General features: G+C 35.5%; 1 protein-coding gene across 6 annotated transcripts in view; it reads right to left on the bottom strand.

Moving 5' to 3' along the window:
• The window catches only part of KTN1 (kinectin 1), a 130,932-nt gene that overhangs the window by 74,628 nt on the left and 43,224 nt on the right, over positions 1–13,080 (bottom strand). For all 6 annotated transcript variants that reach the window (XM_059914286.1, XM_059914288.1, XM_059914287.1 and 3 more), the window contains exons 2-4: positions 5,389–5,941; positions 2,069–2,206; positions 482–652 (exon numbers count right to left, since the gene is read on the bottom strand). In XM_059914286.1, the coding sequence (XP_059770269.1) occupies positions 482–652; positions 2,069–2,206; positions 5,389–5,911 (832 nt within the window). In that variant the 5' untranslated portion in view covers positions 5,912–5,941. The remainder of the gene's footprint in view (positions 1–481; positions 653–2,068; positions 2,207–5,388; positions 5,942–13,080) is intronic.

The raw sequence follows: 13,080 nt of genomic DNA, 5'->3' as shown, positions 1-13,080 counted from the left end.
AAACTGCTGTTAAAAAAAAAAACCTATTAAAAAAATAATATGGAGTTTCCTGGTGGTCCAGTGGCTAGGACCCAGCACTTTCACTGCCGTGGGCCCCGGTTCAATCCCTGGTTGGGCAACTAAGATACCGCAAGCCATGTGACTCGGCCAAAATAACAACAACAACAACAGTAGTAGTAGTAATAATAATAATAATAATAAGGCCGTTGTGAATTAGCATAGAAAACTCTCAGAGACAATAGTAGAAGGGAACAGATTACCAGACAGCAAAACAGCTATGAAACCTTAGGCAAGTCAAAGTCCAACGTCCAGCTCTACAAAATTGAGAAGGTGGATTAGAAAACTACCAATAAATCTTTTACTACAAAGATTCTATTAGTCTTTTGCAATTCATTGCTTCTATGAGAAAACACACTCACTCCATCAGAACTCAAAAATGTGTTTTTTTCAATACAAAAGATTGTCACATTCTGTATATTACCTTTATCAGCTTCAATCTTCAGTTTTTTAGCCCCTGTTTTCTGAATTCCTTCTACTTGGTCAGGTTTAATCAGATCAATAACCTCTCTCTTATCCACCACAGGATTTGAATCAGCATTATCCATCAAAGGAATATAAGTTGTTGCATGAATAAGGGGTTCATCTACCAAGACTGCAATTTAAGTTCAACAAAATCATAATTACTCAGCATTTTTTATAACAGAGTAATTAAATAACATGTAAGCACAATTAAGTTTAATGATAAATGCAGTTATTTTCAAATCTCTGATACCAGCTCAATTTGCCTTTAAATTCCTATTTTATCATTTAACAACTCAAAACACTCTTCTAATTAAGAAATACCAGTTCAATATTATTTTATAGCATATCATTTAGGTTACCTAAAGTGTATCACACATCTCCTCTAATAGTATCTGAAAATTTCTTCTTATACATCCCTATACATTTTAGTTAGTTCTCATGTTTCTCCTGATTTAACTAAGAATCCATTCACATTTAATTAGTGCTCAAGGAAAACTATTAATTTTTAATGTATGTTGGTACTTTACCGACCTCTTATTCCAATTGGTAATTCTTAACTGAGTTTTTTTCCTTGCTAGATACAAAAATTAGTCACTGTTGCTTGCAGATATCTTCTCATTTCTAATAGTTATGCCTCTAACTTACATGGTACATCTTACTACACTAGTTAAAACTTCCAGAAGCACATTAAAAGTGGAGGAAGGAAGGCTTCTTACTTTGTTCCTAATTTTAATGGGAAAAGTTTGAATATTGAAGTCTGATATCTGTTGGTTAGAGACACAAACTTCCACACCCATATGGAAGTCTCTCTATATCCCTACCTTAAAAAAAAAAACTCTGGGGCACATACAGTTCTTTCATTTAAAATCTATAATAAATATTTAATATTAACAAATATTTTGTGATAATATTTTTCTATACCTGATTGCTTGATATATCATAATTTTAATGCAAATAAGAATAAGAATAAGAATTTCATCTTTTCCCTTTCCAATTTTACTATTTTCTAGCACTAGTTGATATCACAGCCCAATATGATAAAAATCACTGTTTAATCTACATAAATTTCATAGCTAAGTCTTCTGTGGACAATTCGGAACAGATAAAAATTGCTCCATCACTTTTAACTGGATGCTTCTCATACACACATGCAAATTATGCTTAATAAATAATTAGGAATGTAGGGTAATGATAAATTTAACTAATGTTCTCAAGCATAATCTTTATGTGATATTAAAAAGTACAAATATTTCAGGAATACTTTTCTTCTATAGAGTTTGTATGCTACTAACATTATTTTCAAAACTCAGTTAAGAATGAGAATATTTATAAATGCTTTTGTCCTTTTATAAATTTCATATAAAGGTCTTCACCACAAACTTATACCCTAACCATCTGTCAAAGCACCATGGACTTCTATTAGTATTAAAGCTGTTATGGTACACATTAAGCTGGAAATTAAAGAGCATGTGAGGTCTCTAGGTTCCTTGTCCTAGTGGACTTCTCTAGAATTAGTATTTATAAAATACGTATCTACACATTTCACCGTTTTCAGTCTTTTGCTTCTTTGATGAAACCTTCTTCTTTCCTGATCCACCTTCTTGTTTAGTCTCTTGATGCAGGGGTAATGATTCTTGCTTTTTTGACGGTGGCATAAGAGGTTCCACCTTTTTATCCTGATCGTCTTTATTAAAAATAAATGAAAAATCATCATAGCAAACAATGAACACACCAGAAAAGATTCAATTATTAATGAATACTTCCTAAAATGCTTTACCACCAAAATTTTAAACTCTGATATACAATTCTCTCACTTAACATTCTAGCTTTCTTACCCTGACACATATGCTCTTTAACTTCATCAGGACTTTAGTACTTGCTCCTTCTTTTATATCCCATTTCTCAGCCACTCCTAGCCCTACTCAGCTTATAGGCATGGTCAAATCTCTTATCATCTTGAAAAATAAAACCCTTCCCACCACTGTAATCCCTAGCCTCCCACACCCATTTCCTTTTTATATTGACCAAAGAACAGTCTGTACTTCCTTTCCTACCAATCATTTCTCAACTAATTGCAACCTGATTTTTCTCTCTTCCATTATATCCATGAAAGATTTTACTCAGGTCCCTAGTGTCCCAAATGCCACATTCTATCAATAATATCCTTTAATCCTTATTTGAATTCTATTTAACATTTCATACTATTGGTCTCTACCTCTTTAAATTTCTCTCCTCTCCATTATGTTAAGTGAAATAAGCCAGTCACAAAAGGACAAATATTGTATGATTTCACTTATATGAAGTACCTAGAGTAGTCAAATTCATAGACACGGAAAGTAGGATGGTGCTTGCCAAGAACTAGAGAGAGGGAAGAATGGGGAATTAGTGCTTAACGGGTACAGAATTTTAGTTGGGAAAGATGAAAAGTTCTTGAGATGGCTGGTGGTGATGACTGTGCAAGAATGTGAATGTACTTAATGCCACAGAACTTACACTTTAAAATGGTTAAAATGGTAAATTTTATGTTACATATATTTTACCACAATAAAATAAATAAAATTTAAAATTCAGCTCCCATGGTAATTCTTTTCTTACACTGGAATATTCCTTTGCAGTCTCCTTTGTAAGCTGTTCCTACTGAATACCTTATATGCTTGTATTCTTCAGGATTGTGTCCTCATTTTAAATACTTTCCTTGAATGATCTTCTCTACACCCACGACATCAACTACTACCATCATGCTTAAGGCTTCTGAATCTGTAGTCTAGCCTTATGCCTCTGTACTTACATTTCCTACTGCATCCTCCCTATGAAAATAGCCCCCATAGGCACCAGAAACACAAACTGAAAGCATTCTCCTCTCGGCACACATCCACTCTCTCCCCATTATTCCCTCTTAGAGCTATCAACATCTACCATTCAGAGCTTGGCTAATCTTCTCTACAAAGGGCTGAACAGTAAATACTCTGGTTTTGTGGGCCATTTAGACTCTGTCACAACTATTCACCTGCTGTTGCAGTGTGAAAGCCAGCCACAGACATACGTTAACACATGAGTGCGGTTGCATTAAAAAAAACTTGATTTATGGACACGGAGGTTTGAATTTCATGTAATTTCCATATTTAACACAATATTACTCCTTTAGTTTTTTTAATCCATTTGAAATATAATAAAAACCATTCTTGGCTCATGGGCCATAAAAAACGAGAAGCAGGCCAGATTTGGCTCACAGGTTGCAGTTTGCCTACCCTGACCTAACTTAGAACTTGGAAATTATCTTTGATCCTGCTTTCTCCTCTATCTGCCATATCCTATGCATAACATTAGTCATGCCATTTTTGCTTTGCAGATCCCTCTAATCTCCTTACTATTTCTTCTGTCACTACCACAGTTCAGTCCTTCAACTTAACTCTGGAAAATAATACCCTCTTAACAAGTGTGCCTATATTAAACACTGCCCTATGAAACTTGTCTTCCCTAGTTCTGCCAAAAATACCTTTCTAAAATGTAAATCAGACCATGTAAACTAACCTGCTTGAAAATCTTCAACAATGGCCAAATTACAACATCCCAGCTCCTTAGCATTGTATACAAAAATCATCATGATCTACCCACCCCATTAGCTTTTCAGCTTTGTTTCCTACCACTCCCTGCCTCCCATTTCATGGTTCAACAATACACTGTACTTTTGCACCTTTAATGAATTTATGCATGATCTTCTGCCAGTGGGGAATGAGATCCCACTATTTGCTCGATGAAGTCATTCATTCTGGAAGACCCAGCTCAGGCACTGCCTCCTCTGTAAAGCTTTTGACCCACAGTCCCCATAAGAACTAGGTGTTTTGGCTCTGTACTATTTCTATACTTTGTATTTTTCTTATATAAGTCACATTTCTTTATTGACTTATATGTCCTTCTGTCCCCTTTACTCTTATTTCTCTAGTACCATGCTTGATCAGAGCTGGCAAGCAAATAATTGAAATCCAGTATAACTAACTTAATACTCCACAAGTTAAGATACGAAAACAATTTAATAGTGAACACAAGTCCCTTCATACAGAGCAAACCGTTTGCAATTTCAACCATCAGCACACCATTTCTCACGTCCTTTCTGTTGTACCTATTAAGCTCTCTCTTTGGAACACTCTATCCACCAAGAAAAACTAGCTAGTATTTACTCAACCTTTAAGATTAACTTTAGGCATTACATGCTCTAAGTGGCCCACCTTAGAACTCCAACACAGTTTAGACATACCTAGCTCATTATACTAAACTTTTTATATTATAATAACCTATTTCTGTTTGTATCTACAACTAGCATGAGGCTACCTTGAAAATGCACACTTCATCTCTGTAGTCCTAGTACCTAATATAATGCCTAGCACAAAACAGATGTATGATAAGTGTTTGCAAAATTAATCAATCAAAGGTGAAAATGATATCTGATTTTTCTTTTCATCTTTAATTCCTATCACACTGATTAGAAAATATTGGTTGAAATAAATGTAAACATTTCTAACTACTGATATTTACAGGTCCTCAGTGGTTTTATATATTTCTATAATATATATAATATATATTTTATATATTTATATTTATATATAAAACAGATTTTATGTATTTCTACTAAAGGCCTTTTCCACATTTGTAATGTGAAATTCAGTTTTAAACACTGTTTTATGCTCAGTACTAATTCTTTCTATCAGCAATTAATGAAAGCAAACACACAGTGAAAAGGATAATGATCTCGATTTCAGATTCAGTATTTAACATTTGTGTGCACACTTAACAAAGTATCTGAACTTCAAACTCTAAAGTTATTAAAACAAATATAACGATGCAATAAAGTTGAATAGATTACAATACCGCTTCCATTTTTAGACTTCTTCTGCCCTGGTTTCTTCTTTGAGGCAGCTGCTTCCAAGGGGGGGGTGGGCTGTTTAGTAACTGGGACAGGTTCCACTTTTTTGCATGGAATCTTTGATACATCACTTTCTTTGGTGACCTGCTCTTCTAGTACAGGCTTGTGTTTCTTTTCCTTCTTCTTTCTTTCTCTAACACTACTTGAACTTTCAACCACATTCAGTGGAACAGGTACAACTTGCTCATCTTCCACAGCCAAGGCATCAGATAATTTAAAGTCCCGGGGTACACTCTCAGAATCAGATTCATGGAGGTTCCCATTTTGGAGTTCTTTCTTTTTATTCTTTTTCTTTTCTGCCTTCTTTTTATCTGTTTTGGTAGGAATAAGCTTTTGTTCTCTTTTCTGTTTTGCAAGAACTTCATCATATAATGTTTCTTTCATGAAAAGCCAGAAGAAGAGGAAAATTACTGTAATAACTACTGAAGGAATAAGAACAATAAAATATGTTGACTCATAAAACTCCATGGTGCTTCTGTTAATGTGATCCTATAAAACCTAAATGTGAAAGAAGAAAATAACAAAAACAAAAACCTGAGTCAGTCTTATTAAACACAAAAAACCTCTGTTCTTTCAAGTGGTATTTCATATTTAACCTGATCTACAAATCTGAACAGGTTAGTTTTTTAAATCACATACTTGATTACTTTGCCAACTACAATTTGAATATACTATTAAAAAAAATTTGTGGTAACTAGGAGTTTAACACAGCCTTCCATTTTTAAATCATGTGAAAAGGTTCTAACAGAAGGAAAAAAAACTTAGCCATTCATTACTTTTTCCCCCAAAATATCCACTTTTGACACTATTAGTATTTAGTTTTCCTCTTACTGTACAATGTTCATGAATACTACTATACATGGAAATAAAGAGGCATTAACTATCACCAACACACTAGATATCCATTAAAAGTACCACACTCGGGCTTCCCTGGTGGCGCAGTGGTTGAGAATCTGCCTGCCGATGCAGGGGACACGGGTTCAAGCCCTGGTCCGGGAAGATCCCACATGCCGCGGAGCAACTAGGCCCGTGAGCCACAACTACTGAGCCTGCACGTCTGGAGCGTGTGCTCCGCAACAAGAGAGGCTGCGATAGTGAGAGGCCCGCGCACCGTGATGAAGAGTGGCCCCCGCTTGCCGCAACTAGAGAAAGCTCTCGCACAGGAACGAAGACCCAACACAGTCAAAAATAAATAAATAAAAAATTAAAAAAAGGAAAAAAAAAAAAAAAAGTACCACACTCTTAACGGCAAAGAAAACAAAGGTGGTTCATTCCTTCACTTAAAGATTTAAGTCCATTCACAAACTGTGAGCACCTTTATTCCAGTTAACTAACAGCCTCATGACATGGTGGGATACAACAAGGATATGGAAATATAATAAAGTAAAAAATCAAAATGTTAGGATATGTCATTTGGCACTAAAATAAATTACAAATAAGATGCTTTTCTCAATTTTTTTCAAGGTACCTCTTACTGTAGAAAAAAGTTATACTGCAAAAACAAGGGCAATCACCATCCTCTCTTAATAATGTTTAATTAAGAAGCAAAATTTTTAATGGTATTAACACAACCCTGGACTTACTAAGAGAAGGTTTTAACAAGATGAAGGGGAAAAGGAATCATGTGCTAACAAAATACTAAAAGGAACTTTATACAGAATTGTTCTTCCCTGATAATTCATGAACTATCCAAGATTTTTAATTTATTAAACATATTTTACTGTGCCTGTTAGTGATCAACCAGAAATGCTTTTTAAAAGATGTTTTATTTTTGGTTTTTTGTTTGTTTTAACATTACCATCTACAGGGTACAAAGCCAGTTCAACTTGGCTGGGGAGCTGGGGGAGAAAAAGGACAAAACAATGAGTCAGAACTCTACGGATTTTTGCTTTGAGGAAAGAAAAGAGGCTAAGGCACTTAGCAGCAACCACAGATGCTGAAAAAAGGTCAAGTCAAAGTCAGAGGGCTTTGATGAACAGCAAGCTGCCGCCACATGCAACTTAGGTCGTAGGAGAGCAAAATCTATGATGAAGCAGAGCAAGAAGCAAACGTTCAGGGAGAAAAGAGGCCATGAGACCACAAGAACTCTGAAACACATATTCCTCAAATGTTCTGATGATTTTTCTAGTTCCCTTTTCCAGGTCCCACATGAGCCTGGAAGGATCATGATTTCCATTTTTGGATTTTTCAGGAGATTCCCTTCACACAATTCAATTCCCAGTCATGTGAGCTCTCTTTCTGCATCTAGGAGGAGTCCAACCAAAACACCAAGGCAAATTTAAAGTCAAGAAAATGTTTGCATTGCTTTAATCCAATATTCCTGATTCTTTATCCCAAGAAATTTACAAGGAAAAGCATATATAAAGATGTTCATAGCAATATTACATACAATACAAAAAAACTGAGATAGAATATACAACATCAGAATGAGTTAAATTAGCAAATATCAACTCAATAAAACACTGCTGTTAAAATTGTAAATACTGAGACTTTCTTAAATTCAATTAAATACTGAATAGTCAAAATCACAGTTTGACTTGTATGATCAAAACATCTCATGTATAATAGGTTATTAAGTTGAATATGTAAATTAAAGAGTTGTGCCATAATCATGGTTGCAGACTCGCTTGCCTTAATATTTTAAATTTTGTTAGTTTAAGAGAAACTCATAAAATTTTCAATTCCTTGCTTATTTTTAAAAATGGCAAAATGAATAAGCACTACAGTATCAATCAATATACCATAGTTTTACATTATACCCATGGGCATAAGAGTAATATAAAGAGGGGAAAAAAGGTGGCAAAAGGAAACTGGGAGTGAAATCCAGGGGAATACAGAGAAAAGAGCAAAGACAGGAAGAGATTTTTAAATTTGGGGGGTGGGAGCATAACGGAAAAATAAAAGAAACAAGAGAAGGAGAGGTTGAGACAGAATTAATTTAGCTCAAGGTGACAGGAATCAGGTCATCAAAATTTTCTAAGTCCACAGTAGCAATTCAACGTATGTTTGTTGAGTTAGAAAAACATGGAGACAAGCAGAGGCTCAGATTTTGAGATGATAGCGAAAGTCACCAATGTTAATTTCTTCCATATTATCACATTCCCTTTGTAATATTAAGGACCTTTTAACCTAATCACACCTTAAACCTTAATAGAACTCAATTTTAATGTAATTAACAGCTAATGGTGGTACAGATTTCTCTGTCAGGTGAACCAGGAGTGAGCTATCCATGGGATCATAAGAAACCAAGCCCAAACCACTGGCTTTACCTTTTATTTGGACATCTTTCTAGAAACTTATGAAAGATACTGATCCTCTTTCTCAAAACAAACAAAAAAGTGTACATACTCACTAAGGTGTACATATAATTTCAGAACATTCCGGACTCCCTGAAAGATATGCATGGATCCCAGGTTAAAAAAACCTGCTCTAGAATAAGAAATAAGTTTTCATCCCTGCCCTTCCCTACCCGCCACAACCCCAAAAATAGATAACAGAATGGATATATATATTCTGTGTTTCATCTAAATATGTATTATGAATGCTAATCAAATAGTTTTAAGATTCTATTTACGTGCCTTCCTGTAACTTAGGTTTGTTCATACAAAAATTGAGCTGCACCACTGAGTTAAATTTTGTAAACTTCTCAAAAGGCTCAACAATCTGTTCATATTAATGTAACAAATAATGTGAACACTAAAATTTCAAATAATATAATTGCTCCTTGATTTTATTTTTACAAGTTCAGGAGAACTACTTAATCAAAAAGGATAAAACTATATACATAATGATGGGCCCACTGTTTATAATGATAAGGCAATGAAATTAAGTATGGGACATCTACAGAAACATCACACATTTAAACATCACACCATCTGAAATAACACAATATAATGCTGTAAAATACATTACATAACAAACAAGCTAAAAATTATTTATGTTGATCACAATTAAATACATAGTCTGAGACTACAAAAAAAATGAGAATCATTACATTTTTAGAGTAAAATTACAAATATTTGTAACATTATAGTTCATTGTTCAACTTTAATTTTTTCTACATTAAAACAGAAATTTAAGTAACCACGCTGAATGCACAATATTACACTTTTAAAAGTTTAAATAAACACAAATTTAAAAAGAACCGTTACTGGGCTTCCCTGGTGGCGCAGTGGTTGAGAGTCTGCCTGCCAATGCAGGGGACACGGGTTCGAGCCCTGGTCTGGGAAGATCCCACATGCCGCGGAGCAACTGGGCCCGTGAGCCACAACTACTGAGCCTGCGCGTCTGGAGCCTGTGCTCCGCAACAAGAGAGGCCGCGATAGTGAGAGGCCCGCGCACCGCGATGAAGAGTGGCCCCCGCTTGCCGCAACTGGAGAAAGCCCTCACACAGAAACGAAGACCCAACACAGTCATAATTAAATAAATCAATAAATCCAAAGTTTAAAAAAAAAAAAAAAAAAAGAACCGTTACTTACATATTACAAGGAAAAATGGAAGCAGTTTGATAGGTATACTATTGAATTTCAAGTAAACGTAAGAATTTTGAAATCTCTTTCCTTACTACCACAGTATTTTAGTTACTCTTGCCTCTGACATCATTTTCTTTAAACTAAAAGAACATTTAAAACAAATGACACCAAAAAACTAATTTTATAAATTATCTGTGCTTCAATTGATAAAAGTATGTCAACTGGAGTGACTCGAAAGAACCAGTAAGAAAAATATAACAAAAATTCAAGACTGAAGTCTGAACAAACTGAAAGTCAATTTTTTTCCACTGATGTATACCGAACAACATACAAGCAAGCATATTTGTAAAGAGCAAGCAAAGATTTGAGGGAAAGGTAGTTTTCAACCCAGGAACACTTTATTTCTTAAAAGTTCCTGTATAATCTGTAATGTCTGAACAACTAAGTGAATACACCTTTAAAAGATATACAGGCACCAAGAGTAGCCTACAAGAGCTTTATTCAATGTACAACATAGTTATAATATTACTACAGGTAGCTGTGAAACCTAAGCTGAAAGTTCTTATCACAGGTTCTTTGTAAAAATAGAGTTCGTAAGTTAAAAAAGCTATCTGTAACTGATCATGCTGAATCTAAGTAGTCTGTATTCTAAACATGCCATGTTTCTCTTCCTTTAAATCCATAATAACATCTTATGTTGTTTTTTTAATGTTCAAGTTAATCTTTTTAAGGAAAACTTTATTTATGGAAGTACCATACATTGATAAAAAGTATATTCATGGACAAGTATCACTTAATCAGATTTCCATTACACAACAGAAGTTATCTACAGTATTTTCTGAACCCTTCTTGGTAAAATGTAAGATTAAGCGTTATGGTGTCACTAACCTTCAAATAAAGTATGCATATCATATTCCTGATATATCCTGAAAAAAAATGAATTTTAAGATTGATAAACAGCAATATAATAAATCACTAAAATAAAGTCAAGAGTCTTGGCTTTTGGTCCCAATTCTGCCTTGGCTCCAGGGGTCTCTTCTTACATAGGTCTAAAGTCCAAACTACTTAACATGATCTTGGAAATGCCAAGACAAAAAATTTAAGTGGTTCCAAGTTGGTGGTGCCCATAGTGCATGTGGCAGAAGTGAATGCACATCTTCTTTGGTATATTGCTCCCTCAAGCCAGGAACCTCAAGATTTCCAAAGAAGACTGTCATCCAGATAAGAACCCACAACACAAAATGACAGAACATGAGATAAGCCACCATGAGCAAGAGGCAACAAAAATAAACTAAGGAATCACATCCCTAAAGATTCAAGATGCTGGAATTAATAGATATAGATTATAACCTACACACATAAAGAAGAGGTAACTGGGAAAATGAGCAAAGAACAGAAACTACCAAAAGTAACTGGGTAGATACGAATCAATTAGGACTTCTACAAATAAAAATTACAATCAAAATTTAAAATCCAATGGATAGGTTAACATAGGTGCAAAGACACCAATTAAAATGACTATTTCAATAGGCTAAATAGATCTGATGAGAGTGAATTAAGTCAATGCAGATAGAGGACAAGGCAACTATTAGAGCATGGTGAGGGACTTCCCTGGCAGTCCAGTGGTTAACACTCTGTGCTTCCAATGCAGGGGGCGCAGGTTCAATCCCTGGTCGGGGAACCAAGATGATCCCACATGCCACTTGGCGTGACCCAAAAAAAAAAAAAAGAGCATGGTGAAAGTGAGGAAGGAGTCTAAGACAACTCCTATGTTTCTAGCTTGGACGAAATCTGTAAATTATGAAATCACATGTCAAGTTCAAGAATACAGGAATAGGGCTTCCCTGGTGGCGCAGTGGTTGAGAATCTGCCTGCTAATGCAGGGGACACGGGTTCGAGCCCTGGTCTGGGAAGATCCCACATGCCGCGGAGCAACTAGGCCCGTGGGCCACAACTACTGAGCCTGCGCGTCTAGAGCCTGTGCCTCGCAACAAGAGAGGCCACGACAGTGAAAGGCCCGCGCACCATGATGAAGAGTGGCCTCCGCTTGGCACAACTAGAGAAAGCCCTTGCATAGAAACGAAGACCCAACACAGCCAAAAAAATAAAAAATAAAATAAATAAATAAATAAATAAATAATAATAAAAAAAAGAATACAGGAATAGGTTTTTGTCTGGGAGTTTTAGATATGATTTTGAGGAATATAAACTACAACCAGCTACAGAATATCAGCAGTCAATTGAGTAGACAAAATCAGCAGTAAGAAGGCACTACAGGTTCTAAATTGGGGAACCAAAAGGAACAATTCTCTAAAAAGTCCAATTTCCCCTCCTCCCTAGTATCAAATCTAAAAACCTTTGCTTTGTCCTTTGTATCAAACCTTCACTTATCCTTCAAAACACAGCCCAAATCACACCTATGAAAATATCTTTTCAACTACCATGTTCCACAACAGTCTATTAATTCACTTTGTATAGTTATTTAGCACCAATTAGTATATGTCAACATTGTTTTCCAGGGCATTCTGAATAAACAACAGTACAAAAGGCCACAATGCCTGCCCTTATAGGGCTAACATTCTACTAAAAAGAAGACAGTCCAGCAATATACAGTATATGAGACAGAACACAACCTGACACATTTGAGCAAGAACAATAAAGACAATGTGGTTCAAGTATAATGAACAAGAGAAAACGTAGTAGAAGATGAGGTTAAAGAGATCATTTGAAGGGGGCAGGGGGCAGTGAACAAATCATGTAGTTTCTTACAGGCAAATGGAAGGGCTGTGGCTTGTACTCTGAGTAATATGGGAAACCAACAGAGGCTTTTGAGTAGAAAAAGGGTATAGGGAGAAGGTGACAGCAGGGAAAACTTAAGAGACAACTGAAGTAATCTAGGCAACAGATGATCAGAGCAAGCTGGTAGCAAGAGGAGTAGTAAAAAGTAGTCAAATTCTGAGTGCACTATGAGGGTAGAGAAAAGATGATTTGCTGAGGACTGGAATATGGGGTGTGAGAGAACAAGCAAAGACAAAGACAACTCCAAAGCTTTCAGACTAAGCCAAAAATAAGAGTTGCCCTTTACTGAGATGGGGGAAGTGTGGAAAGGACATGGCTGGGGTTAAAGACCAGGAGTTAGGTTTTAGACAGGTGGAGATGTCCAGC

The sequence above is a fragment of the Balaenoptera ricei genome, chromosome 2 (assembly GCF_028023285.1).
Source record: "Balaenoptera ricei isolate mBalRic1 chromosome 2, mBalRic1.hap2, whole genome shotgun sequence".
In the NCBI taxonomy this organism is placed as follows: Eukaryota; Metazoa; Chordata; class Mammalia; order Artiodactyla; family Balaenopteridae; genus Balaenoptera; species Balaenoptera ricei.
The sequence above is the reverse complement of the archived record's forward strand: the minus strand, read 5'-3'. Positions and strand labels throughout refer to the sequence as shown.